Below are 27,174 nucleotides of genomic sequence, written 5' to 3'. Positions count from 1 at the left end.
ATGTGTATGGGCGCAGATCACCCTGAGAACTGGTCAACTGAGCATTCTGCCCAGCTTGTGGCTGGGACGGGCCAGGGCCCAGATCTTGTGGGCAGCCTGTGGTAGGGCCAGCATTCCAGGGGACTGCCTGGCATTCTGGGAATGTCCTAGGAGAAGCCTCAGCCTTCCGGAGACTGAAAGGGAAGTGTTCTCACATGGGCTGGTGGGTGGTAGGAGGTAGAGTCTGTGGGATGGTCCCTCTGGTCTGGAAGCCTGCGGGGCCGCAGTTTGAGTGACACTGGCGCTGTGCCACGCCAGGGGGCTGTCCTGCTTTCTCTGATGGTCCTCATAGACACCACTATTCCTATCTTACCTTCCCTGCTTCCTGGTAGGCCAGCAGCATCCCAGGACTCAGCATCACCAGAGTGGGAACATTCATTGGTCACTGACTTGGGTCGCAATCACCAGGATGTCTTTAGAGTCAGCAGGGTGGCTGTGCTCTTTATGCTGAGACCCTAGTTTCTGCTCAGGAGGCCCAGGCTACAAGGCCTTTCGAGAAACCTGAGGCGGGTGGGGCAGGTAATTCTGTATGCAACTCTCTCGAGAGCTCAAGCTGTTTTCTACCCCAGACCCCTGTTTCCAGCCGGTGTCTTCCGGTGTCTCTGGCCTCTTCAAAGAGGCTGCTTCCTGGTGCACCCTGGACCCTCCCTGCATCCGGAACGTATCATTATCTTAAAGCTGCCGCATCCTTCCCATCTGCTAGGTTTGGGGGTGGGGTGATCCAGGGTGGCCTCAGAGAGCCGGAGAAAGTTGGGGGTCAGCCAACTACTGCAGAGAACCTTAGTGGAGGAGCATTTAAATAAACCAGGCATCACGCATGAGCCAGAGGCAGAAGGATCGCTATGAGTTCGAGTCCAGCCCGAGCTACACACAGAGACTTCAAGCCTAGTCTGGGTTACAGAGTGAGACCCTGCTTTAAAAACCCAGAAAAACACGCAGGGGAAGGTCAGAAGCCCCGGTGCGCGAAGCAGAGCCCCCTCCCCTGGCAGGCCCGGGAAGAGGCGTGGTCTAAACCGGTGACGTCATCCGCCTATAAAATCCAGGGGCGCCGCCGGGCTGGCTTTGTGGAGCGCAGCAGCAGGCTCAGCGGTGCTGAACAAAGGAGGTCGGGCACAGCCACCCTAGCTCCCGGGGCCACCGGGCCGCCCTCCGCCACAATGACCGCTAACGGCACAACCGAGGCGGTGCAGATCCAATTCGGGCTCATCAGCTGCGGCAACAAGTACCTGACAGCCGAGGCGTTCGGCTTCAAGGTGAACGCGTCGGCCAGCAGCCTGAAGAAGAAGCAGATCTGGACGCTGGAGCAACCTCCCGATGAGGCGGGCAGCGCGGCCGTGTGTCTGCGCAGTCACCTGGGTCGCTACCTGGCCGCCGACAAGGACGGCAACGTGAGCTGCGAGCGCGAAGTGCCCGACGCCGACTGCCGTTTCCTCGTCGTGGCTCACGACGACGGCCGCTGGTCGCTGCAGTCCGAAGCGCACCGGCGCTACTTCGGCGGCACCGAGGACCGCCTGTCGTGCTTCGCGCAGAGCGTGTCGCCGGCCGAGAAGTGGAGCGTGCACATCGCCATGCACCCGCAGGTCAACATCTACAGCGTCACCCGCAAGCGCTACGCGCACCTCAGCGCGCGACCGGCCGACGAGATCGCGGTGGACCGCGACGTGCCTTGGGGCGTCGACTCGCTCATCACCTTGGCCTTCCAGGACCAGCGCTACAGCGTGCAGACGTCCGACCACCGCTTCCTGCGCCACGACGGGCGCCTGGTGGCGCGGCCCGAGCCCGCCACGGGCTACACGCTCGAGTTCCGCTCCGGCAAGGTGGCCTTTCGCGACTGCGAAGGTCGTTATCTGGCTCCGTCCGGGCCCAGCGGCACCCTCAAGGCTGGCAAGGCCACCAAGGTGGGCAAAGATGAGCTCTTTGCCCTGGAGCAGAGCTGCGCTCAGGTGGTGCTGCAGGCGGCCAACGAGAGGAACGTGTCCACGCGCCAGGGTGAGTTGGGGACGTGTTCTCTCCTTGGGTCCCGACCCAGTGCACAAAAGCATCCCTCCACTCGTGCATCGGTCTGTTTCCCTATCTGCTCACGCACTCCGTTAGGCGCACAGGCCTCTGTGCTCCGCCTTGGGGAAGTGGGCTTCTGTGTTGGAAAGACCGTGTCTCACTATGTGGTCCTGGCTATCCTGGAACTTGCTGTGCAGATCAGGCTGGCCTCGGACTCGCAGAAATCCTCCTGCCTCAGTCTTTGAATGCTAGGATTAAAAGCATGCATTTACTACCCCCTGCCCGGGACCTGGGCTTCTGCTGGGAGGAGGTGACGTGGGGTGCGGCCTAGCATATCCTAAAGCAACACTGTCCACCTCCCCCACCCCTGGCTGGGGGCGTGGGGCTCTCTAGACCTAGCTGAGTCCTTCTCTGTTCCCTCTTCCTTCCCAGTCTGGGTTGTCCCCATTCGTAGGCTGATCTTCTAGGATAGCCTGTCCCAGGTTTTGGGGAGGAAGGGTTCCCCCTTGTCCATTTCCTCGTGCGTCCTCTCCCCTGTTTTGCAGGCTTTTCGCCAGAGGGCCTGGGGACAGTCACCCCTGCTCTCCCGGCCTTTCCTGGCTAGATGGAGGTTGGCGGGGGCCTTTGATCGCGACAGGATGTGCCGGGCGGGGTTGGCCCTGCGACTTGGGGGTGGGGGTGGGGTGGGGACGCGGGTGTCCGCAGGGGCTGCCCCTCCCCCATCGGTCCTCCCCTCGCCAAGGCCTGGCGCATCGGGCCGCGGCCTTTGTGAGCAGGGGGGCGGGTCGCCACGGCTGGGCCCTCCCTCGTCCCCTTTGTCCTGCTAGGGCTCTGCAGATGGGAAAACCAGATGCGGCGGAGGAGCTGGGGGAGGGGATCGGCTTAGGCGGGTCCCTCTGCGGAGGAGCCACCCCCAACCCTCCAGGCGTTGTCCCCGGTCCAGGGTCCAGTGCAGAGGCGCGGAGTGAAGCCGCCTGGCTCTTCCTTCGCACCCCGGCTGGCAGGCGGCGTGGCGCGGGTGGCTGAGCGCCAGGCGCCCTCCCTGCCCTCCCGTGCACGCCTCGCAGTCTGGCACTCGGCGGAGAGTGTCCCTCCAGAAGCCTCTACCCTCGAGTGAACCGGTCCCCAAGGCCTCTGGCTGGGAACAATCGTTTGCAACTCGATCTGTCCCCATCCAGAGCCTCCAGCAGGCCAGCAGGCCAGCAGGCCATTTCCGAGCGGCATGGGCGTGCCACAAGTAGGCTCCTCTTTTCTGGTGTACCCGCCACTTTGCCGAAGGGTCTTTGCTGCCTGCTGGCAGGGGCTTGTGAGATCTCGCTTCCTTGGGTGGGAAATTGGACCCCAGGCGTTGGAGGTGGTTGGATGGGAGCCAGTCGGCCGAGAGGAAGACCCCTCCTCCCCCAATGCAGTGGGCTAAGCCCTGGGTGGGGTCTGCCTGATTTTGCTGAATTAACACAGAAAGGTGCGGCCATTTGCTCTAGGTTACACGCGTTAAGTCAGCAACATGCTGAACTGGGAGTACTTGATTCCAGAATGTTCTCTCATTTTACACACACACACACACACACACACACACACACACACACACACACACCCTCCAATGCATGGCCACTTCTCTTGTTTCACATTGAGGGGTGAGGGGGGGGTCAGAGTTCCCACCTGTTTTACAAACACTGAGATACAAAGAATGATAAACAGTCTCTTGGGCACGTGACTGGCATGTAAGGCAAAAGATTGAGGGGTACCAGAGTCGGGGTGGTAATTGTGAGGATCGGGGGTCCTTTCTGAGGACCCACGAGAGTGTCCCAGGAGAGTGAATGCACCAAGAAGTGAGTGGACTGGTCTTGCAGGCAGAGGGCACAGCCTGTACAAAGGCCTCAGAGGTTAGGAGGTGCAGAGAGAGAAAAGCCCTGCTCATCTAGGTTGGGATTTTGGACTGGAGGGAACCCGGCGGAGGTGCCTGGTGCTCGCTAAAGTAGAGGCAGGCTCTATGAGCTGTGTCCTAGGCTTGCAGCCCTGGGGAAGAAAGTTAAGCAGACACAGGTGACTTAGGCCCTTGGGGCCAGGAAGGAGCTAGAGGGTGTGTTTTGCGAGCCTGGGCAGGTCTCCTAATATGAGGGTGTCTGACTGCGCATGATTCACACTGATGAGGGTTGGGGCAGGACGGGGCGGAAACCGAAGGTGTTTGAAGGGGTGAGAATTTGAAGCGAACTTGGGGTCACAGAACTCTTCTGCCCTCACGTTGTGTGTGTGGGGGTGTCCTGAGTCTCATTCCAACGTCATCCAGCTCCTCCTTGGGCTGCTGGGTGGGTGTGCCTGGGAGGCCATTTTGGGCAGGCCTGCGTGGCAGGGAGGCGGGGCTGGGCTTCGGAAACACGTGTGGGGAACCGCTCCCGCTCACCAGGAATAGGAGGAGGGAAGGCTGCAGTCTGGGGTCATGAATCATCCTTTGCAGAGTTGCTGCTTCCTGCCCCCCTGGCCTCAGTTTCCCCATCAGTAAAACACAGAGGTACTTTGAGCCAGGCTCCTGGGAGGTGGCGATCCCATGGCAGCAGTGAGCGATCGGTACCTTACATCAGATGGGGGCCGGGGAGGGTCCCTTCCTCCTTGCTTCTCCTGATCCTCACAAGCTCTTGCTGGCTCAAGGAGACCCCGTGTTGTGTCTCCCCACACTGCCAATCCCTGTTCACATGTTGGGTTCCAGTCCCCGAATGTGCTTTCGAAGGGTCTTGTCTGTCTGTCTGTCTGTCTGTCTGTCTAAAGAATGGTGGGTGAGGCTCGTGTTTGGGGGATGGGGTGGGGTGGGTTCCTTACTTGGGGTAAGGAGCACTGAGTAGACTTTGGGAGATGCAGTCCTGGAGGATTCTAAGCTAACCCCCTTTCCTAAGTGGTTGTATGGGGGATGCTTATTTAGAACAAAGCCAGGGAATCTGGCAAGCTGTTAAGTCGCTGGGAGGGAGTTGAGGGTTGAGGGACCCTCTGAGTCACCACAGAGACGCCTAGGAAGCTGGGAGATAGGCACGCCCCCTCCCATGGGCTCCTAGGAGCCTGTGACTCAGGTTTTCTGTGCTGCCACTGTTGGGGGAAAAAAAATCCCACAGAAAATGTTACCATAGCAACGCAGCTCCAATGTGATTCCAAGGCCAAGTGGGGGGCCTTTCCCCTTGCCTGGGCCTGAGAGGGGCCGGTCTGGAAGGGGGCTAACTTATCTTTCCCGGCCCTTCTTGCTGAGATGGGAGGGCCCTTGGGTCTTTTTGGCAACAGCCCTTCACATCCTTTCAGGGCCCCAACAGAATAGAGAGGTGATCCTTTTTGGCAAGGTAGGGAAACTGAGGGAGAGAGAAGCGAAGGCATCCATCTGAGGTGCCTGGATCCACCATTGGTGCCTCGGTGGCCTCCTTAGGCCTTTTATCAAAGAGTGGAAGCAACAGGCCCTTTGTCCCAGTACCTGGAGATGAGAGCCAGATGGTGGCCTGGGTGAGGTCCTTTTTGTCTGGATGTCTCGTTTCTCGGAGGGTACTGGAAGGTTGGTAGTGTGTCCACAGCGCCGCCCTGCCTTGAGCTCGGTGCCCACAGTGTCTTGGGCCTGGGTCTTCCTCTGTGGCAAGCATGCTGGGAAACTAGGAATCCTTTACCACGCCCACCTCACTTTTGGGTTTTTGTCTTGTGGCCCATCTAGCTTCCAACTCTCCATCCTCCTGCCTCAGCCTCCAGAGTGCTGGGATGACAGTCATAGGCCACCATTTGTGACTGGAGCAGCATTCTGATACTGGGTGGGACTTTTCTTTTTTCCAAGACAGGGTTTCTCTGTGTTGTCCTGGAACTCACTCTGTAGACCAGGCTGGCCTGGAACTCAGAGAACTGCCTGCCTCTGCCTCCCAAGTGCTGGGATTAAAGGCCTGTGCCACCACCAGCTGGTGGAGCTTTTTTTTTTTTTTTTCTGGGAATGTGGGGATGGAACTTGAGGCTTTATGCACGACAGGCAGGCAAGTGGTGCTCTGCCAGTGAGCCACGCTGCCAGCCCCTCACTGGGAGATTCTAAGCAAATGCTCAGTCACTGAGCCACACCCCCAAATGCTGTCTTTTCTTTCTTTCTTTTAAATACTTTTTCTTTTTTTTTTTTTTTTTTTTGAGACAGGGTTTCTCTGTGTAGACCAGGCTGGCTTCGAATTCACTGAGATCAGCCTGCCTCTGTTGAGACTACAGATGTGCAACACCACGCCCAGCTCTAAATAAATTTTTAATCTAAAAAAAAAAATTTTTTTTTTAAATCTAATTACCTTTATCAATTGATTTTTGTGTAGGGTGGTATGTGTAGGCCACAGCACACACAGGGGCTCAACTTATGGGAATCCGTTTTCTCCTAAAACCAACTGGGCCCAGGAGATGGAATTCCCAAGGCTCGGCCACAGGGTTTTTACCCGCTGGGGTTCCCTGACTGCCCCATTACCCTCAGCGGCCGCAGATTTGATCGAGTGGCATCGCTTGGCCTCCTGGGCAGGGCGTGGCTGTTCTGCCCAATGTGTGGTGCTGGCTCAGCGTTCCCTGCACAAGGCAGCTCAGTTATAGGCAGGCAGAGGGGGCAGTGGGTGGCACCCCGCATGCCTGTGGCCTGCTGTCCTGTCAGTGTTTAGCCATCCCTAGTGTGGGCTCAGGGTGGCTGCCTAGCAAGAGAAGGATTGCATCAGGGTCCTGGATGACCCACCATGGAAACTGTGTCTGCTCATCCTGTTTATCCTTTGTCTAGATGGGAGGGCTGAGCCATGGCCAGGTGTCTGTTCATCCCCATTCCTTTTTCTTTTCTTTTCTTTTCTTTTTTTTTTTTTTGGTTTTTCGAGACAGGGTTTCTCTGTGTAGCCCTGACTGTCCTGGGTTCTCTTTGTAGACCAGGCTGGCCTTGAACTCACAGACAGCTGCCTGCCTCTGCCTCTGCCTCCACCTAAAGGCATGTGCCACCACGCCCGGCTCCATCTCTATCTCCCTGAGAGCAAGAAACCCCTTGGCCTTGCTGCGTGACCTTGGGCCAAGGCCACAACACTTCTCAGCCTCATCTTCCGCTTTGTGGGGTGGAGGTAAAAGAGTCCCCGTTTTGTAGCACTGATGGAGGGAGACACCGTTGGGTCAGCATAGCGCTTGCACACCCTACGGTGGTGTCAACTAAGGATGGGTCCCTAGGGGCAAGGGTGAAGGTGGTACCTGCCATCCCCTACTTGGTCCCTCCTTCATAAGGATGCCTAAAGACAAGACAAATGAGGAACCAGGGCTGAGGACATCCAGGCTCCTTAAAACAAAGAGTTTCTCTTGTTAGGACTCAAGATCTCACTCCCAAGTGGAGGCCCAAGTGGAAGCTGCTGACAGGAGCAATGCTTTATTGGGGTGCAGTGAAGTTAAGTGAAATGGAAACTGACTGTACAGTGTTACTTAGCGAGAAGTCAGCAAGCCATGGGTGCGTGGGGTGCACATCTGTAGTCCCAGCACTCAGGAGGCAGAGGCAGGTGGATCTTTGAGTTCAAAGGTAGCCTGGGGTACACAGTGAGACCCTGAAAACAAAGCAGACAAAAAGTGGAAACGGGGGTGGGTGGAGAGACGGCTCAATGGTCTAGACACTTGGTTTGTCTGTCTGTCTGTCTTTTTGGTGTTTTTGTTTTCCGAAACAGGGTTTCTCTGTGTAGCCTTGGCTGTCCTGGAACTCACTCTGTAGACCGGGCCGGCCTCGAACTCAGAGATCCTCCTACCTCTGCCTCTCGAGTGCTGGGATTAAAGGCGTGTGCCACTGTCACCCGGGCTCTAGAACACTTGTTCTTGCAGAGGCCCAGCACTCACGTGGTGGTTCGCAACAGTCCCAGGAGATCTGACCTCTGAGGGCACCAGGCACATGTGTGGTGCAGATACATACTCACAGGCAAAACAGTCACACATACATACAAAATACAAGAAGTTTTTCTAAAAATTAAAGAAGATAAATAAAAAAGAGAGGGAAGAAAAGAGGGAGGCCCAGTCATCCTGCTGGGGTGGACATGCCCCCACATACAAGGAAAGAGTGGGCAGTGCAGTCAGCACTTAGTGTTTATGGCTGGTGGGGGAAGAGATAAAAGATGACTTCATTTTTATCCCTTTTGAGTTTCTAAGCTTTCTAAAGGAGAGAGAGGGAGGGAGGGAGGGAGAGTGTGTGTGTGGTATTGAGGTGGAATCCAGGACTTTTCACATGTAGCTATATTTTCAATCCTGTCTCTATTTTATTATATATATATCCATCCCTGGCTGGCCTAGAACTCATGTAAGCTAGAGTGACCTCAGACTCAAAGAGATTCACCTGCTTCTGCTTTCTGAATGCTAAGGATAAAGGCACAAGCCTTTTTCTTTAAAAAAAAAAAAAAAAAAAGGTAAAAGTTGGGTAGTGGTGGTGGGTGGCGCATACCTTTAATCCCAGCACCTGGGAGGCAGAGGCAGGCGGATCTGGCCTAAGCTCGAGGCCAGCCTGGTCTACAAAGTGAGTCCAGGACAGCCAAGGCTACACAGAGAAACCTTGTCTCTGAAAAACAAAAAACCCCAAAAAACAAACAAACAAAAAAGATAAAAGTTACCGCATTTTTAAATTTGTATGTGGAGGTGGCCCGCAGGCTATGGTGCAGGTTTGGAGGTTAGAGTCAGTTCTCTTCTGCTGTGTTGGTCACAGGAGTCGAACTCAGGCCCTTAGGTTGGCAGCGGAAGTTTACTCCTCCAAGAGCCCTCTCGATGGCCTGCAATGCCTCCTCTGTGTGTTCACGGGGTGGAGGTCAGCGGGGAGGGGTCTCATGTCCCTCTGGCCTGGAACTTTTGGTCCTTCTACCTCTGGTAAGCGAGTACTGGGATGGCAGGCTCTCTCTACCACACCCTTTCATGCAGTTTGGGAAGGGACCGCAGGATTTCGCACATTAAAAGCATGCATTCTACCAACTGTTATAACTAGGCTCCTATTATTTATTTATTTATTTGGTTTTTTGAGACAGGGTTTCTCTGTGTAGCCTTGACTGTCCTAGACTTACTTTGTAGACCAGGCTGGCCTCGAACTCACAGTGAATGCCTGCCTCTGCCTCCCCCAAGTGCTTTTATTTTTTAATTTTGAGGTAGGGTCTTATAGTCAAGGCTACTCTCAGCCTCCTGAGTGCTGGGATGACAGGCGTGGGTCACCTTGCCTGGCTCATAACTATATTCTTTCACTTTCACACATTACCCACTACAGGAAGCGTCTGACAAACTCCCTTCTTAACCAGCCCCCTGCCATGTGACATTCTGCAGAACCAGCTCCTTCTGTGTGTTTATCCAATGGTTTTGGTTGTATTTAAAGCAAATTCCCAACTCTTGGGGCGTCTTATCCGGAAACGCCTACATCTGTACCTACAAAACCAGGCCGTCCCTTACGTAATGACAGCATTGCCTAACTGGAACCAATCTTTCAGAGCCAATACTGGGCCATGGGAGAGTTTCTCCTGCTTGGCCTTAGAACATCTTTGTGGGTGGTTCGTTCTGAAGTTTGAAGGCTTCCTTTCTCTCCTCCTTTCCTCCTTGTCTTTTTGGTGCTAGAGATGAAAGAAACACACAACTGACCGAGCTAAATCCATGTATATATTTACCCAATTTTAGCACATTCTATTTTTAGTGTTTATGTGTACACCCCTAACATAGAGGTCAGAGATCACATCAGACATGTCGTCTTTGGTCGTTCTGTACACTGTATTGGGGGGGGGGTGTGGGCGCTGGTGGTACATGGAGTCTAGCCAGGCACTAGTGACGCACGCCTTTAATCCCAGCACTCAGGAAGCAGAGGAAGGTGGATTTCTGAATTTGAGGCCAGCCTAGTCTACAGAGAGAGTTTTAGGACAGCCAGGGGCTTCACAGAGAGAGAAAAAGCCAAAAGGAAAAAAGAAAAAAACAAAGAAAGAAAAAGACAGTCTCACTATATAGCTCTGTCTGTCTTAGAACTCATTATGTAGACCATGCTGGACTTGAACTCACAGAGGTCCGCCTGCCTCTGTCTCCTGAGTGTCCACTCTGTACTTTGAGATGAGACTCTCTCAGTGGCCTGCGGCTTACCAGTTCAGCTCAGCTGGCTGGTCACTGAGCTCCAGACAGCCATCTTTCTTGGCTTCCCTGTGCTGGGATTATAGGCTCATGCCTCCGTGGCCAGCTTTCACATAGTTCCGGGGAATGTCAACCGAATGCCACATCTTCAGCACCCTCTCTCCTTTCTCTTTCTTTTGAGACAGGGTCTTACTCAGTAGCCTGGGGTCCAGGTGGGGGACTCCAGAACTCACAGTTAGCTTGCCATTTCAGTATCCTTGGCTGCAGACCTGCTAGCCTGGCCCAAGTGTCCTGCACATTGCTTGGGACACCATTTGAGGGATCTGAGCCACACACTTCAGGAAGCCCACTGCCCTGTGGTGGCAGCCTTGAGTGCAGGTGAGACAAAGATCATACAGTGGCCTGACTGGCTCTGGTCTCCCTCCACAGGAATGGACCTGTCGGCCAATCAGGACGAAGAGACGGATCAGGAGACCTTCCAGCTGGAGATCGACCGGGACACGAGGAAGTGTGCCTTCCGCACTCACACGGGCAAGTACTGGACGCTGACGACGACCGGGGGTGTGCAGTCCACGGCATCCACCAAGTGAGTGACGCCCCACCCCTCAATCTCCCGGGACCGGGCAGCCTGCTTGACACCCCACCGTCGTGTTAACCAACTCCTCTTCTCCTCCCCAGGAACGCCAGCTGCTACTTTGACATTGAATGGTGTGACCGTCGTATCACTCTAAGAGCGTCCAACGGCAAGTTTGTGACCGCCAAGAAAAACGGTCAGCTGGCCGCCTCTGTGGAGACAGCAGGTAGTCACATGAGGGCACGCACCCCGAGCCCGTTTCCCTAGTGTCCTAAAGGGTCAGTCGCCAGTCCCACCTGGCCCTCTCTGTCTGTGCAGGGCATCCCCCTCAGGCTGGCCGTGTGCTGACCCTTAGCTCCTTGGTATCCCTGTCTGAGCCACACCCTGGTTGATGCGGTTTTTTTTTTTGATCGCTATGAAGTTCAATGGCCCCTTTCCCCGTGACAGGGGAGTCGGAACTCTTCCTCATGAAGCTGATTAATCGCCCCATCATCGTGTTCCGTGGGGAGCATGGGTTCATCGGCTGCCGCAAGGTCACGGGCACGCTGGACGCCAACCGCTCCAGCTACGACGTCTTCCAACTGGAATTCAATGATGGCGCCTACAACATCAAAGGCAGGTTCCCTGGGTGGGGGTGGGAACGGGTGTCCTGTGGCTGCTGGGGGAATTCCCTTCCCCTCTCGCCTCCTGTAGAGAGAACTTTACCAGCCCATCCTGTGCAGTTAGGGAAGGTGGGGATGCGTGCCTCTATTCTGGGAATCTGAGACAGAAGAATTATCTCGAGGGGGTGGGGTGGGGGAGGGTGGGAGGAGGAGGTGAGAGAGGAAGGAAGGATAAGAGAAGGGGAGGTGCTGGCGCACACTTTTTGTCCCAGCACTCAGGAGGCAGAGGCAGAAGTGTCTCTGAGTTCGAGGCCAGCCTAGAGAAAGCCTGTCTCGAAAAAACAAGCAAACAAAAAAGGAGACGATGGAAGATAAGGGTACAGTTCCTTGGCTGTGGGACTAAAACAACAATCCAGAGGTGTTAAGTTAGACTCAGAACCTTGTGCTGTGTGTGGCCTTGGCAAGGCAAACTCGACTCTTTGCAGGGCTGAGAACTGAATGCGCAGAGCCACACCCCAGCCCCTCACTGGGGGATTCTAGGCAGGTGCTCTACCCCTGAGCCACACTTCAGCCCCTCACTGAGGGATTCTAGGCAGGGGCTCTACCACTGAGCCACACTTCAGCCCCTCACTGGGGGATTCTAGGCAGGTGCTCTTCCACTGAGCCACACCCCAGCCCCTCACTGGGGGATTCTAGGCAGGTGCTCTACCACTGAGCCACACCCCAGCCTCTCACTGGGGGATTCTAGGCAGGGGCTCTACCACTGAGCCACACCCCAGCCCCTCACTGGGGAATTCTAGGCAGGGGCTCTACCACTGAGCCACACCCCAGCCCCTCACTGGGGGATTCTAGGCAGGGCTCTGCTGCTGATATACATCCCCCTTTTATGTTATGTTGTTGGTTTTCCTGAGTCAGGGTCTCACTATGTGGCCCTAGCTGTCCCAGAATTTGCCTTGTAGACCAGGCTGGCCTTAAACTCAGAGTCTATCTGCCTCAGTCTCCTAGATGTTGGGATTAAGGGCAAGCCTCACCATGCCCAGCCCTAGCCCTCTTCTCTTTTTCAGTCTGAGATGGCGTGTCAGTAAATTTCCCAGGACATCCTTGAATTCTAGGTGATCCTCCTGTCTCAGTTTTTCAATGATTAGGACTACGGGACTGTGTCCCACATCTAACTGACCCTACCCAGTTCCGGGAGCAGACAGTGGGAAGACATGTTAATCCTTTGGGAGAAGGAAGAGGTGGGACACAGCTTGACATGTCATCTCCCTGCGCAGATTCCACAGGCAAGTACTGGACGGTGGGTAGTGACTCGTCGGTCACCAGCAGCAGTGACACCCCTGTGGATTTCTTCCTTGAGTTCTGTGACTACAATAGGGTGGCCATCAAGGTGGGCGGCCGCTACCTGAAGGGGGACCACGCTGGGGTCCTGAAGGCCTGCGCGGAGACGATCGACCCCGCCTCGCTCTGGGAGTACTAAGGCCACCTGCCCTCTGTGGGCCACTCATCCAGTCCCTCCTGCTATCTTTACTTACCGGGTGGCCCTGCAGCAGGTGGCAAAGCCCCTTGCCTTTCAAACTGGAAACCCAAGAGAAAATGGTGCCCTCGCCTGTTGCCCTCTGTGGACCTCCCCTTTCCCCTAACTCTCTGCTCCCCGTGGGTAGGTGGCTGCAGACTGTCCCTGGGAGGGACTTTGGGTCCCTCTGCACTCTTCTCTGCCTTGGGGCACTCTGGCACCTTCTGACCTCAGACAACTCTGAGCCTTATTCCTCCGCCCCCCCTACCTTCCAGGAAGTGGCCTAGGAGAAACTGGGGGGAGGGTGGGGGTTGCCTAGGGAGTGGCCTCAGCCCCTGAGCTTGTAACTGGAACTCCCTCCCCCCAACGAGGTCACACCTCTCTGGTGCACCTGCTCTGTCCCCAGCTTCTGGAGGCAAGCTTTTTTTTGGTGGGACTGAAGCCAGATACAGCATGGCTTGCCCACAAGTGTCTTACTGGAACGTGGTTGGAGAGCAGTCCCTCCCATCCTGCAGAGGGCCGGCCTGGTTCCTGGACTCAAAGCTAGCTGGGTGGCACTGCCAAATTGCCCCTGGGGTTGGGGAGAACCTTGCTCCCGGCTTTTTCCTTTTCATCCTGGCCTGACTGGAAGCAGAAAAATGACCAAATCAGTATTTTTGTTTTGTTTTGTTTTGTTTCTTGAAAGGAAATGTTACTGTTGAGAGGACCGGAGCCAAGCCTGTCCTGTTAGTTGTGCTGTGAGTGGTCTTGGGGGCGGGGAGACGCTTGGCGCCTGTTCCTGCCTCTCCAGTGAGTCCCCTCACCCCCTCCTGCCTGCTCGCCCCCAGCCCTGGCCCTGTGATTGGTGCTCCATGTCTTCCCGACACCTCAGGGGCTCCGGGGCAGGAGAAAGCCAGGTGTGTCCCTCCCTGGGAGCCCTGGAGTAAAACCTCAGCGGGCCTTTCCTTGCTACCCCATCCTACCAATTCCCCACACCATGCATCTCACGCTGGGTGTCTCGTTCTTTTTTTTGGTAACTGTCATTTGTATAACTCTGAAGACCCATGATAGTAGCTTTGAACTGGAAAATAAAATAACGCAAAGTCCGCAGCCTGTGTGTGTCTCACATGGGACCTGAACAGGGGAGTGGGTTGAGGGCTGCCTGGGAGGGAGGCTGCACTGAGTGGCAGCGGGCAGGTGGCAGCGAGCATGCTCTTGTTCACGTCCCAGACCATGGTAGCCCCAGCATGAGCCATAGAAGCTCAAATGGCTGAACATGGGGTTCCGTGGTCTAGCCAGCTGGGTATTTAAAAGGGCAGGTGGGAGGGTTCAGCATGTAAAGTTGCTTTCTGTCAGGCTGTATGACCTGGGTTTGATTTCCCCATCACCCATGTGAAAAAGTTGGGTGTCGTAGTGGACACCCACCCCAGGGGCTTCTGGGAAGGGTAGAGATAGGAGGATTCCCTGGAGCTCCCTGGCTGCCCAGCCTTGCCTAAACTGTGAGCTCTGGGTCCAGTGAGAGACTCTGTGTTGGTACAGTGGAAATGCATTGTGGAAGATGACACACATGCTCCGAAATCCTACACACACAAAACCAAAGCAGGCCCAGCTACTCAGGAAGCTGAGGCAGGAGGATCACAGGTTCAAGGCTGCCTAGGTCGCAGAGTGACTTCAAGGGTGGGTCTGGGCACCTTGCTAGAAAGATGTGTTAAATGTGTGTGGCGGCACAGCTGAGACACAGGCCGTGGCTGGAGAGATGGCTCAGCAGTCAAGAGCACTGGCTGCTCATTCAGAGGGCCTAGGTTCAATTCCACCCACCCACAAGGCCGCTGTAACTGTAACTCCATTCCAGGGGATCCCAGCACCCTCACATAGACAAACATGCAGGCAAAACACCGATGTAAAATCAAAAAAGAGACAAGCCATTGTCTGTTTTTGTACAAGCTTGAAGGGAGGATGAAAAGCATCGCCTATGCCTGCAGCTAGGTACTTAGGCCTCTGAAGTATCCTAGAGTTCCATTTTACGGAACTGAGGCATAGGGAAAAGACAACCTTGTTTGCTTATGCCAGAGGTAGAGCACCCCCAAGGCCCAGCAACCCGAGGCTCTGCAGTGGCGATTGGAGAGCCTCACTGATTGGCTGCTGATGACGCAATGAAGAGGCCCGCAGCGTGATTGGCGGTGCCTGCCTGGAGGCAGGCATTCAGACTGACGGGGGCAGATGGCCACAAAGGGTCCAGTGGCTCCCCGCGGGGTGGAGGCTGGGGCCCCAAGCTAGGAGAGACAGATGAATCCTACCGAGTCAAACTCTCAAAGCTCTGGTGGGGGCCGCGCTGGGGAGAAAAGACACCGGGTCCATGACCAGCCTCCAAGCACAGCCTAGCCACCTGATGACTGCGGAAGTCCCACACATGGTTGTGGGTTCCTGTGGCAGTGGAGGGGTCCGATGGGGGAGGCACAGACTGATTAGTGGTGAAGGCTCAGAGTCTGCTGAGGGACAGCTCAGGGTCCGATGGAGGAGGCACAAGATCTGATGGGGGTGCGAGGCAGGACTGATTGATATAGGGTGAATAGGTAGGAATAGAGACAGAAGAGCCACCTAGTCAGGGGACTCTTAAGCACAGGCCCTGAGTTGGGGTCAGCCCGCAGAGAAAAGCTATGCTAATGAGGCCAAGTTGTAGGGGCCCGGGGCAACAGACATCTTGAGGTGCAGCGGAGCACCTATGAACTAGCACACACCATAGATCTGTCGGAGTCCTGCACACACACTCATGCACATGGACAGGTATGCAGAAGCACACTTGTACACACAGAAGGTCACACAGCCAGCTGTAGCTGAGTATCCCAGCTCCTTGTTTCTTCAGATTCAGGGGCCACCAGGACCCCACAGCTCTGAGATGGATCCCTTTGAAGTGTGTGTGTGTGTTGTGTGCCTACGCATGCGTGCACATGTGAAGTCACAAATCCCACTCCTGTTGCACATGGAAGCTGACAGCATAGCTTAGTATGTTTATTTTCTCTTTAGATTTCTTTTTTAATTTATTTTATGTATACGAGTCGTTTTTTGTCTGTTTGGTTTTGGCTTTTTTTTTTTTTTAAGATTTATTTATTTATTACATATACAGTGTTCAGCCTGCATGTACACCTGCACTCCAGAAGAGGATATCAGATCCCATTGTAGATAGTTGTGAGCCACCATGTGGTTGCTGGGAATTGAACTCAGGACCTCTGGAAGAGCAGCCAGTGCCCTTAACCTCTGAGCCATCTCTCCAGCCCCCTCTCTTTCTTTTTTTCGAGACAGAGTTTCTCTGTGTAGGCTTGGCTTTTCTGGACTCACTTTGTAGACCAGGCTGTCCTCCAACTCACAGAGATCCACCTGCCTCTGTCTTCTGAGTGCTGGGATTACAGACGTGCACCACCACGCCCGGCTCGTATACAAATGTTTTGCTTACATGTATGTGCACCACATATGTACCTGCTGCCTGTGGAAAGAAGGCGGCGTTGGGTCCCAGGCACTGGAGTTGTTGGTTGGTTGTTAGCCACCATGTGGGGGTTGGTGCCCTTAACTATTGAGCCATCCTGTCTCCTCCCAACCGCTTCCCCCCTTTTTTTTAAAGACAGGGTCTCATGTAGCTCAGGCTTGAGCTTGCCTTGTAGTCAAGGGTGACCTTAAGTTTCTGCCTGTCTCTTGCCCCTGCACCTCTTAAATGCTGGAATTACAGGCATGTGCCACTGGCATGGCTCTAGTCAGTGCTGGCTTCTGATCTGTAGCTTCATGGCTGCTAGGCAAGCACCCTACCAAGGGAGCCACACGCCTATTCTATTTGTTTTACTTTTGGACAGCGTCTTGCTATGTAGCCCAGGCTGGCCTCTTCCCATCTCAGCCTCCCAAATGCTGGGATTACAGGCTGGAGCCACTTTAGGAGAGAAAGAACAATCGAGAAGCTTTAGGGGCCCTCAGGAGTCTCTTCCAGGTCTGTCAGAGTTCAGGAGGCGTGGCTGGCAGTTTACAGTCCCCTCTGCGGTTTATCATCTCAGACTCCAGCCTTAAGCACTTCCAGTTCAAAGTTCTACCCAGCAGGCCTGCCCTTCAGAAAGCCTGGATGAGAGGGAATGTGGCCTGACTGGTGCTGGCTAGATGTCTCTGTCTGGTGGGGAGCTGATAACTGTGGCCTGGGGATTTCCCAACCAAGTCCACTTTGGGCACCCACCCTGTCCAGGACCTGCTTCTAGTCCCTCCTGCGGGGACCTAAGGAGGTGACATCCTAGTCTCCACAGTGCCCCCATCTTCCTCAGAACCCTGTGCCTTCTCCAGCTAGAGAGAGAGAAGAGAGACAGTTGTGTCCTGACTTTGTAACAGTGTTGAATGCAGGGAGCTGAGAAAGCTGGGCGGGCAGTGGTGGCGCACACCTGTTATCCCAGCACTCTGGGAGCAGAGGCAGGCAGATCTCTGTGAGTTTGGAGGAGAAAGAGAGAGAGAGAGAGAGAGAGAGAGAGAGAGAGAGAGAGAGAGAGAGAGAGAGAGAGAGAGAGAGAGAGAGGGCGGGAGGAAGGGAGGGAGAGAAATGCTTGGCTTGAGGAGCTGAGGAAACAGCTCAGCTGGTAAAATGCTTGGCTTGGTCCCCAGAGTTGGGGAGGGTAAGAAGAGGCAGGAGCTCACTAGCCACACAGCCCAGCTAAATTGGAAAGCTCAAAACCCAAGTCGGATGGCTCCTGAGGAACGACACCCCAGGATGACTCCTGGCACCCCCACACATGTGTGTGCACATATGGACTTGCACACGTGCACATATGCATGTAAAACCCTAATCCATGTGGTAGTGAGCACCTGTAAGCCCAGTACTTGGGAGCCAGGCATGGCTGATCACCTTCAGGTTGAGGCCAACCTGGTCTACATGTCCAGCTACTGAGTGGGACTCTGTCTCCAACTCTGAGGGGTGCCTCACACCTCTAATTGCAGCACTCAAGAAGCTAAGACTGAAAGGTGCCTAGAGAGAAAGGTTACCTTGACTTCAGTGCCAGCCTGGGCTACAAAGTGACTTCCAGGCCAGGCTGAGCTAGCTAGCATAAGACACTATCATAAAACCAACCAACAATCAGGCAGTCTGTAATCCTAGCATTGGGGAGGCAGAGGCAGGTGGATCTCTGTGAGTTTGAGGTCAGCCTGGTCCACAGAGCGAGTCCGGGACAGCCAGGGCTACACAGAGAAACCCTGTCTCGAAAAACAACAACAACAACAAAAAGAAGATAACTTGAGAGTGCAGGCTATGCGCTGGAAAGCGTGTGCATGTGTATGTGTGTGTGCGTGTGTGTGTGTGTGTGTGTGTGTGTGTGTGTGTGTGTGTGTGTGTATGTGTGTGTTCCAACAGCATCCTACTGGTCCATTTTTTTCTGTGTTGAACAACAGACCAGGAGTTCCTGGCCTCTCTGGACTGTCAGGCCTTGCCTAGATGTGGGGAGATAGGAAGGGACTGTGGTTCCCTTGAGGGTGCTATCAGCCGAGGGAACAGATGGGGTGTCCCAGGGAGAAGGATGCCTGGGGGGAGGCAGGAAGCCATGGTAGGGGTGGGGAGGGATTTAAGTTTACCGTGAAACCAAAGCCTTTCCCTGGGTTTAAAGCCGCCAACAACAATGGGTAAAGCCTTGAGGGGTGGGGTTGGTCAGTGTTCCCTTCCCTTCCCCTAGGACCCAGGCTCAAACCCCTGTTGGGAGGAGAAAGGTAGAACACTGACTTCTTCTTCAGTTCCCTAACGAGAGCAGCACACTCGGCTTCAGGAATTAATGTCAATATTTTTGTTATCATTGCAAGAAATTAATCTAATAACTCTGGGAGGCAGAGGCAGGTGGATCTCTGTGAGTTCGAGGCCAGCCTGGTCTACAAAGCCAGGCCAGGCCAGCCAAGGCTACACGGAGAAACCCTGTCTTGAACCCCCACCACCACCCCCCCAAAAAGAAAGAAATCATGCTGGGCATGGTGATACACATCTTTAATCCTAGCACTAAAGAGGCAAAAAGCAGGTGGCCCTCCATGACTTGAAGGCCAGCTTGGTCTACAGAGACTGGGTTCAGGACAGACAAAGCCACATAGCCAGACCTTGTCTCAACCTCTCCCTGCTACCATTAGAAATTAAGATCATAAATGAATGTGGTAGACTGGGCGCAGCGGCGCACGCCTTTAATCCCAGCACTTGGGAGGCAGAGGCAGGAGGATCGCTGTGAGTTTGAGGCCAGCCTGGTCTACAAAGCGAGTCCAGAACAGCCAAGGCTAACACAGAAAGACCCTGTCTCGAAAAACCAAAAATAAATAAATAAATAAAATAATATATAATATATAATATATGTGTATGTGTGTGTGTGTGTGTGTGTAAGAGTCTATGTGTGTTTGAATATGTGTGGGTGTCAGGTTCATACCCCACTTATTTACTGAGGTCCATTGCTGAACCTGGAGCCTGATCAGCACCTCACATTAGCTGTCCGGCTCACTGGACGAACCCTGTCACTGTCTCCAGAGTACTGGACTGATAGGCTATCTGCTAGACCCGCAGCCACTCACTCGGTGCTGGGGAACTGATTCATGTTTACTTGGTAAGGGCTGCCTTCCAGGGGCCATCTCCTCAGCATCCCCACCCCGTTTTGCTTGGTAAGATCTTACTATGTAGCCCTGGCTGGCCTGGAATGCCTTATCTAGGCCAGGTTAGTCTTTGTTTGTTTGTTTTTCCGAGACAGGGTTTTTTCTGTGTAACAGCTCTGGCTGTCCTGGAAATTGCTCTGTAGTCCAGGCTGGCCTCGAACTCACGGAGATCCACCTGCCTCTGCCTCCCAAGTGCTGGGATTAAAGGGGTGCGCCACCACCATCCAGCTTTTGTTTTTGTTGTTGTTTGCTTTTTGTTTTTGAGACAGGGCTTCTCTGTGACGCCCTAGCTGGTCTAGGATTCACTCTGTAGACCAGGCTGGCCTCAAACTCACAAAGATCCACCTGCTTCTGCCTCCCAAGTGCTGGGATTAAAGGCGTGCGCCACCACTGCTTGGAAGTTTATGTAGTACTGAAGGTCTAATCTAGAGTGTTCCATTAGGGGCAGGCAAGTACCATTCCACCTGAGCAACATCTCCAGACTCCTCTAACTCCCCTAATTTGGCCCCTAACTCCCCTAATTTAGTCTTTTTTTTTTTTTTTTTTTTTTTTAATGTGTCTGTGAGTGTGGTGTTTGTGCTATGGTAGCCTAGAGGGGTCAGATCAACCATGTGAGTCTTGGGGCTGGAACTGAGGTCCTCAGGCTGGGTGGCAAGCATCCTTATCCACTGAACCATCCTACCTACCCAAATTCTTACCCATCCAAATTCTCACTCACCTAAGGTGTCACTCATGGCCAGTTTAGATATTAAAGCCTTAACCCTGATGACGTGTGTGTGTGTGTGTGTGTGTGTGTGTGTGTGTGTGTGTGTGTGTGTTTTGTTTTTTTCTTGAGGCAGAGTTTCTTTGTAGCCTTTGTCCTAGGACTTACTCTGTAGACCAGCCTGGCCTCAAACCCACAGAGATCGCCTGCCTCTGCCACCAGTGCACGAGTTAAAAGTGAGGTCATATGAGCTGGGTGCTGTGGCCCGGTGGCGGAGGGCTTGCCTAGCCTGGGTTCAGTCCCTAGCATTGAAGATAGATGACAGGCAGGGAGGTAGATACTAGCTAGCCAGCTAGATGACAGAAAGATTGTAGATAGATAGATGATAGATAAATAAGTGATAGATGGTAAATAGACGGTAGATAGGTATATGATAGTTAATAGACTGTAGATAAGTAGCTAGAAGGTAGATGGTAGATAGATAGATAGATAGATAGATAGATAGATAGATAGATAGGAGATAGGAGATAGGTCATTAGTAAGATGATGCAAAAGATTGGGGTTCCAGGGGCTGGAGAGATGGATCAGCAGTTAAGAGCACTGACTGCTCTTCTGGAGGTCCCGAGTTCTATTCCCAGCAACCGCATGGTGGTTCACAACCCTCTTTACTGAAATCTGGTGTACACCTCTTCTGGTGTAGAAGCCTACATGCAGGCAGAACACTGTGTATATAATAAACAAATAAATCTTTTTAAAAATTATTAAATTTTATTATATATTTTTTTTATTGAAAAATGAAATCATTCATATTACATCTCAATTGCTATCCCATCCCGTGCCTTCTCCTATTCCTCCCTCCCTCCCGCTTTCACCCCATTCCCCTTCTCTATGACTGAATAAATCTTTTTTTTTTTTTGAGACAAGGTTTTTTTTCTGTGTAGCCTTGACTGTCCTGGACTTGCTTTGTAGAGCAGGCTGGCCTCAAACTCACAGAGATCCGCCTGCCTCTGCCTCCCGAGTGCTGGGATTAAAGGCGTGCACCACCACCTTTAAGAAGAGTCAGTCAGGCTGGCCAGATGTGGTGGCACTACCTGGAATTCTTGCACCTGGGGTGGGAAGATGGAGGAAGGAGGATGGGGAGTTCAAGGGTGACCTTGCTTACATAGTGAGTTGGAGGCCATCCTGGGTCACATGAGACTCTGTCAAACCCTTCCCCACTAACAACGACAAAAATACCAAAAGGAAAACCTCGCCTAAACCACAAAGCACACATAGGAGCGCAGCGGGGCCTTCAAGGCCATGTGCTGTATTTGGGGAGAGGCAACAGGAAGCACTGTGGATGAGACTCAGACCCAGAGGGGAAGGGACCAGCAGACTCACCCCGTGGACAGGAGAGCTGGGGCAGCTCGCAGAAGCCACACACATCAGAGCCACCTGCTTAGGAGCTGGGTCACAGCTTCCTGCAGAGTGGACCCTGCCCCACCCAGCCACGGCAAGCACTTGCTGTGGATAGGAAGCAGACAAGGACGGAGCAAGTCTAGGGGGTCAGCACTCTGCACCTGAAGGTGGGAGCTTAAAGGAATCGAGGGGTGGGGGGAGGTGTGCACCATGGTGCCTGCTACAGATATTACTATGCCAGTTGGTCACAGGACACTAGTATATATATTACTTAAATATATATCTATATTCTTAAATATTTATTTACTTTAAGTACATGAGTGCTCTGTCCTCAGACACCATTACAGATGGTTGTGAGCCACCATATGGTTGCTGGGGATTGAATGCAGGACCTCTGGAAGAGCAGCTAGTGCTCTTAACCTTGCCATATCACCAGTCCATATATATATATAATTTTCTTTTGAGGGCTGGAGAGATGGCTCAGAGGTTAGGAGCACTGACTATTTTTCCAAAGGTCATGGGTTCAAATCCCAGTAACCACATGTTGGCTCACAACCATCTATAATGAGATCTGTATACATAATAAATAAATCTTAAAAAATTTTTTGTTTTCTTTTGTGTCTCACTGTGTAGTGTTGGCTGGCCTGTAACTTTCTATATAGACCAGGCTGTCCTCAAACTTTTGGTAATTGTCCTACCTATGCCTCTGGAGTGCTGTTGGTATCTTAGGCATGTGCCACCATATCCAGCTTAATTTTTTTTCCAATACAGGATTTCTCTGTGGTAGTCCTGGCTTTCTTTGGACTTGCTTTGTAGACCAGGCTGGCCTCAAACTGACGGATCTGGCTGCCTCTGCCTTCCGAGTGCTGGGATGAAAGGCCTGTGCCACCACGCCCTGGTCTTTTTTTTTTTTTTTTTTTTTTTTTTTTTTTGAGAGAGAAGGTTTCTATGATTTTTAAGAAACTATTATAGTATTTGCCACAGCAGCTGTACCATCTTACAGTTCTTCATGGCTGACAGGTCCCATTTGATTTGTTTACACACGGGATGCCATGCACCCACAGCTAGGCTCTTGAGTTGTCACCCAGCAAATGTGTGTTCTCCTGTTCTCCTTATCCGCAGGGACAGGCCTCACTGTGCCTTCATCCTGTACTCTGGGAGTGGATGAATGTCATCTCTTATCTACATCCCCCCACTCGCTGTCCCAGGCATCACGTCTCATTCATCATTAGAACAAAGATGGCTGTAGAAGCCACTATGTCCATGAACCTTTGTGCAAATGTCTGAGAAAATTCCTTGGAGGGCAACTCCTGGCTCATTTGACATTTAAATAAATGTGGCCAGATTAAAAAAAAAAAAAAAAAAAAGACAAAACCAAGCCAAAACAAACAGACAAACAAAAAACCTTATCCCAGCACTGGGGAAGTTGAGCCAGGAGACTCTGGACTTTGAGGGGTTAGCCTGAGCTACGTAAAAGATCCTGTTTCAGCACTTGGGAGGTAGAGGCAGGCGAATTGCTGTGAGTTCATGGCCAGCCTGATCTACAAAGTGAGTCCAGGACAGCCAAGGCTATACAGAAACCTTATCTCGGAAAACCAAAACCAAAACCAAAAAAAGATCCCTGTTTCAAAGCACACAAGATGAGAGATGTAGTTCAGTTGGTAGAGTGCTTGCCTAGCAAGTATGCAGCCTTGCTGCCCGATACTCACTTTGTAGACCGGGCTGGCTTCGAGCTCACAAGAGATCCATCTTCCTCTGCCTCTCGAGTGCTGGGGTTAAGGCATGGCTAACTTGCACACCTGGTTGTTTCTGGTTTTCTGACATAACATCTCACTAAGTAGTCCAGGCTCGGTTTGGATTCCTGATGCTCTTGCCTCAGATATTGGTGCTGGAGTTACTGGATGGAGAACCATAACCTTCTGGCAATAGCCTTTCCTGCAGAACTGCTGGCTAAGACCTCACTAGGACAGTGTCTGGGGCCCCAGCAACACAAGGGGGAGGATCCTGGCAGAAAAAGCGGTGAGGGTGGGGAACAGTGTTCTCCCTGAGTGCAGGTTTAGGAGCTCAGATTAAAGGCTAAGCAGAGAATGTTTTTGATGTGCAGAGAATTGAAGCCAGTTGGTTCAATCATGCTGAATAAGCCATCTACCACTGAGCCAGCCCCTCCCTGGGGGATTCTAGGCAGGTGCTCTACCACTGAGCCACACCCCAGCCCCTCACTGGGGGATTCTAGGCAGGTGCTCTACCACTGAGCCACACCCCAGCCCCTCCCTGGGGGATTCTAGGCAGGTGCTCTACCACTGAGCCACACCCCAGCCCCTCACTGGGGGATTCTAGGCAGGTGCTCTACCACTGAGCCACATCCCAGCCCCTCCCTGGGGGATTCTAGGCAGGTGCTCTACCACTGAGCCACACCCCAGCCCCTCACTGGGGGATTCTAGGCAGGTGCTCTACCACTGAACCACACCCCAGCTCTCTTATTATTTGAAACAGATAGCGTCTCACTAATTTGCTTAGCCTAGCCTTGATCTTACTCTGTGATTACTCTTCTTTCCTCTCTCCATTAAGTGGCTTTCCTCTTTCCCTGCCTAGATTCCCCCAGTGAGGTGCTGGGTGCGGCTCAGTGGTAGAGGAAGTGGCTGTGATGACATGCTTGCATCACCACCCTTGGCCGAGTTGCTTCTTTTCAGCTGCTGTGAATGACTCAAACAACCGTTGCAATGGAAACCTTTCTAGTGAGCATCTCCGCAGACTTTGAACACTTCCCATTGGGCACCAGGATAACAGGGAGCAGGTGGAGAGCTACCCAACCAAGCCTCCATTTTGCAGCTGTGAAAAAAACGGAAGACTTTACCTGTCTAGAGCGACTTGCATACTATATGACACTGGCAAAGATAACTTTACCTCGATGATCCTAAAAACATCAAGCCAACTTTGACGTGTCTTCCGAGGGGGTGGGGGTCCCACTGCCTTCATCAAGACCATTTCATAGAATTCACAGCAAATGCCCTTCCGGGTTACAAACATTTTCTCCCTAACCCCTCTCCTTCCTTTCTCGTCTCCCTCCAGCTCGCCTCTCTTTCCCTTCCCTTCCCTCTATAGCTGAGGCAGGGTGTTACTAAGTTGTCTAGGCTAGTCTTGAATTCACTCTGTAGTCAAGCCTGGCCTTTAGTTCTACAGAGTGTTGGACCACAGATGTGAGCCATCATTTCTCCTTCTCAACCCTCACCCTCTTCTGGAATATCCTCCCTTCTTTCTCTATTCCTCTTCTCCGTGAGGCCACATTCTGTTCCCCCAGCTAGTCTTGAACTTACCACGTAGCCCAGGCCGACTTCCAACTCGTAATGATTGTCTTGCTGAGTGCTGAGATGGCAGGCATAGGACACCGAGCCAAATACACGAATACATAGCATCCTTCTTCCAATCTATCTATCTCCTGAGCCTGCCAGAGCCTGACCTGGGGCTGAGGATGTGTTTCTGTGCCAAATGGTTGTTTATACTCTTTTGGGGGTTTGGAAAATGGCCCTAAGGAGATTATTAATGGGAGCGTTAGTGCCACAGATGGGGAAAGAGGTCAAAAGCTAGGGCTGAACACAGCATCCTGATTTCCTGTGGCTCTGTCAGCTCTGATGATGTCTTCCAGGTTGGTCCTGTGCCCCGTCAGAGTGGAACAGGGAGAGAGATGCCTTTGGGCCCATCAGCATGCCTTCAGATCCTGTGTGGGCTGGTGTGGCCACAAAGGTCAGGGGGCTATCAATGTTCATCACCATCATCATCACCATCACCATCACCATCACCATCATCATCATCATCATCACCATCATCATCACCATCATCACCATCATCATCATCACCATCATCATCATCACCATCATCACCATCATCATCACCATCATCACCATCATCATCACCATCATCACCATCACCATCACCATCATCACCATCACCATCATCATCATCACCATCATCATCATCACCATCATCATCATCACCATCATCATCATCATCACCATCATCATCATCATCATCACCACCATCATCATTTTTGTGAGACAGGGTTTCTCTGTGTAGCTCTGGCTGTCTTGGAACGCATTCTGTAGACCAGGCTGGCCTTGAACTCACAGCGATCCTCTTGCCTCTGCCTCCTGAGTACTGGGACTAAAGGCCTGAGCCATCACCTGGCTTACATATGCTCTTTTGAGGTCTGAGGCTGTAGCTCAGTTATTAGAGTGCCTGAGGCCCTGGGTTCCACCTACAGCATCCCTTTAACATCCTTGTGCCCTTTCTTTCTTTCTTTCTATTTTGGTTGTTTTTGAGACAGGGTCTCTCTGTGTAGCCTTGGCTGTCCTGGACTTGCTTTGTAGACCAGACTGGCCTCTAACTCACAGCGATCCGCCTGCCTCTGCCTCCCGAGTGCTGAGGTTAAAGGTGTGCGCCACCACACCTGGCCCTTTCTTTCTTTTTTAACGATTTATTTATTTATTATGTATACAGTGTTCAGAGAGCATCAGATCTCATTATAGATGGTCGTGAGCTACCATGGGGTTGCTGGGGATTGAACTCAGGACCTCTGGAAGAGCCGCCAGTGCTCTTACTGAACCTCTAAGCCTTCTCTCCAGCTTTCCCTCCCACCCCGACCCTGTTATGCCTTTCTTTTTTGTTGTTGTTGTTGTTTTTGTTTTCGAGACAGAGTTTTCTCTGTTAAGCAGACCCCTGGCTGTCCTGGACTTGCTTTACAGACCAGGCTGGCCTAGAACTCACAGAGATCCCACTGCCTCTGCCTCTGGAGTGCTGCTGGGATTAAAGGCCTGGCTCACCACGGCAGGCTCTCCGAGCCCTGCTTTGTTCTCCTGTTATCATACCAGTCTGTTCTTGAATGCTCACAGTTCAAGGAAGAGGACATTAAAGTCATTAAGTAGCCTTGGCTGGCCTGGACTTGTTATATAGACCAACCAGGTCAGGCTGGCCTCCAACTCCAGAGCTCTCTCTGCCTCCCAAGTGTTGGGAGTAAAGGCATGCCCCACTACTCCCAGCTAAAGTTTGATTAAAAAAAAAAAAAATGTATTGTATGGCCAAGGCTACACAGAGAAACCTGTCTCGAAAACCCCCCCCCCTAAAAAAAAAAAAAAAAGTATTGTGTTGTGTATATCTATAGCCTGTGTATATGAAGCGGTGGATGTATGTTCAGTGTCATGGTGCAAGTCTGGAGATCAGAGGACAACTCTCATGAGTTGGTACCCACCTCCCCCCATGGGATCCGGGGGCTGAACTCACAGTCGTCAGGCCCCCCTTCCCCACAAACAAAGTCTCCTTATGTGGCCTTACAATTCACTAAGCATATCCAGCTGGGTTTGAATGCCGAGGGCTGTCTCTGCTGGGATTATAAGCATGTGCCACCATGCCCGCTTAGGACACAGCTTTAATTTTTTTTATTCTTTTATTTATTTTTTTATTAATGATTTATTTATTATTATGTATACAGTGCTGTCTGCATATACACCTACAGGCTGGAAGAGGGCATCAGATGAAGTTATAGATGGTTGCTGGGAATTGAATTCAGGACCTCTGGAAGAGCAGACAGTGCTCTTAACCGCTGAGCCATCTCTCCAGCCCCTTTTATCTTATTTTTTATTACTGTAAGTGTATGCATTAAGTATGTGGAGTGAAGGTTAGGGGA

The 27,174-nt window shown here is 52.5% G+C and overlaps 1 protein-coding gene across 1 annotated transcript; it reads left to right on the top strand.

Annotated features, from left to right (window-relative positions):
* Positions 1-1,111: 1,111 nt before the first annotated feature.
* Fscn1 (fascin actin-bundling protein 1) lies at positions 1,112-13,044 on the top strand. The gene is made up of 5 exons (XM_051161100.1): positions 1,112-2,028; positions 10,528-10,684; positions 10,777-10,898; positions 11,120-11,287; positions 12,549-13,044. The coding sequence occupies exons 1-5, from the start codon at positions 1,197-1,199 to the stop codon at positions 12,749-12,751; spliced, it is 1,482 nt and encodes a 493-aa protein (XP_051017057.1). The 5' UTR covers positions 1,112-1,196; the 3' UTR covers positions 12,752-13,044.
* The last annotated feature ends 14,130 nt before the right edge of the window (positions 13,045-27,174 follow it).

This window comes from Acomys russatus, chromosome 19 (genome assembly GCF_903995435.1).
Source record: "Acomys russatus chromosome 19, mAcoRus1.1, whole genome shotgun sequence".
Classification (NCBI taxonomy): domain Eukaryota; kingdom Metazoa; phylum Chordata; class Mammalia; order Rodentia; family Muridae; genus Acomys; species Acomys russatus.
The sequence above is the reverse complement of the archived record's forward strand: the minus strand, read 5'-3'. Positions and strand labels throughout refer to the sequence as shown.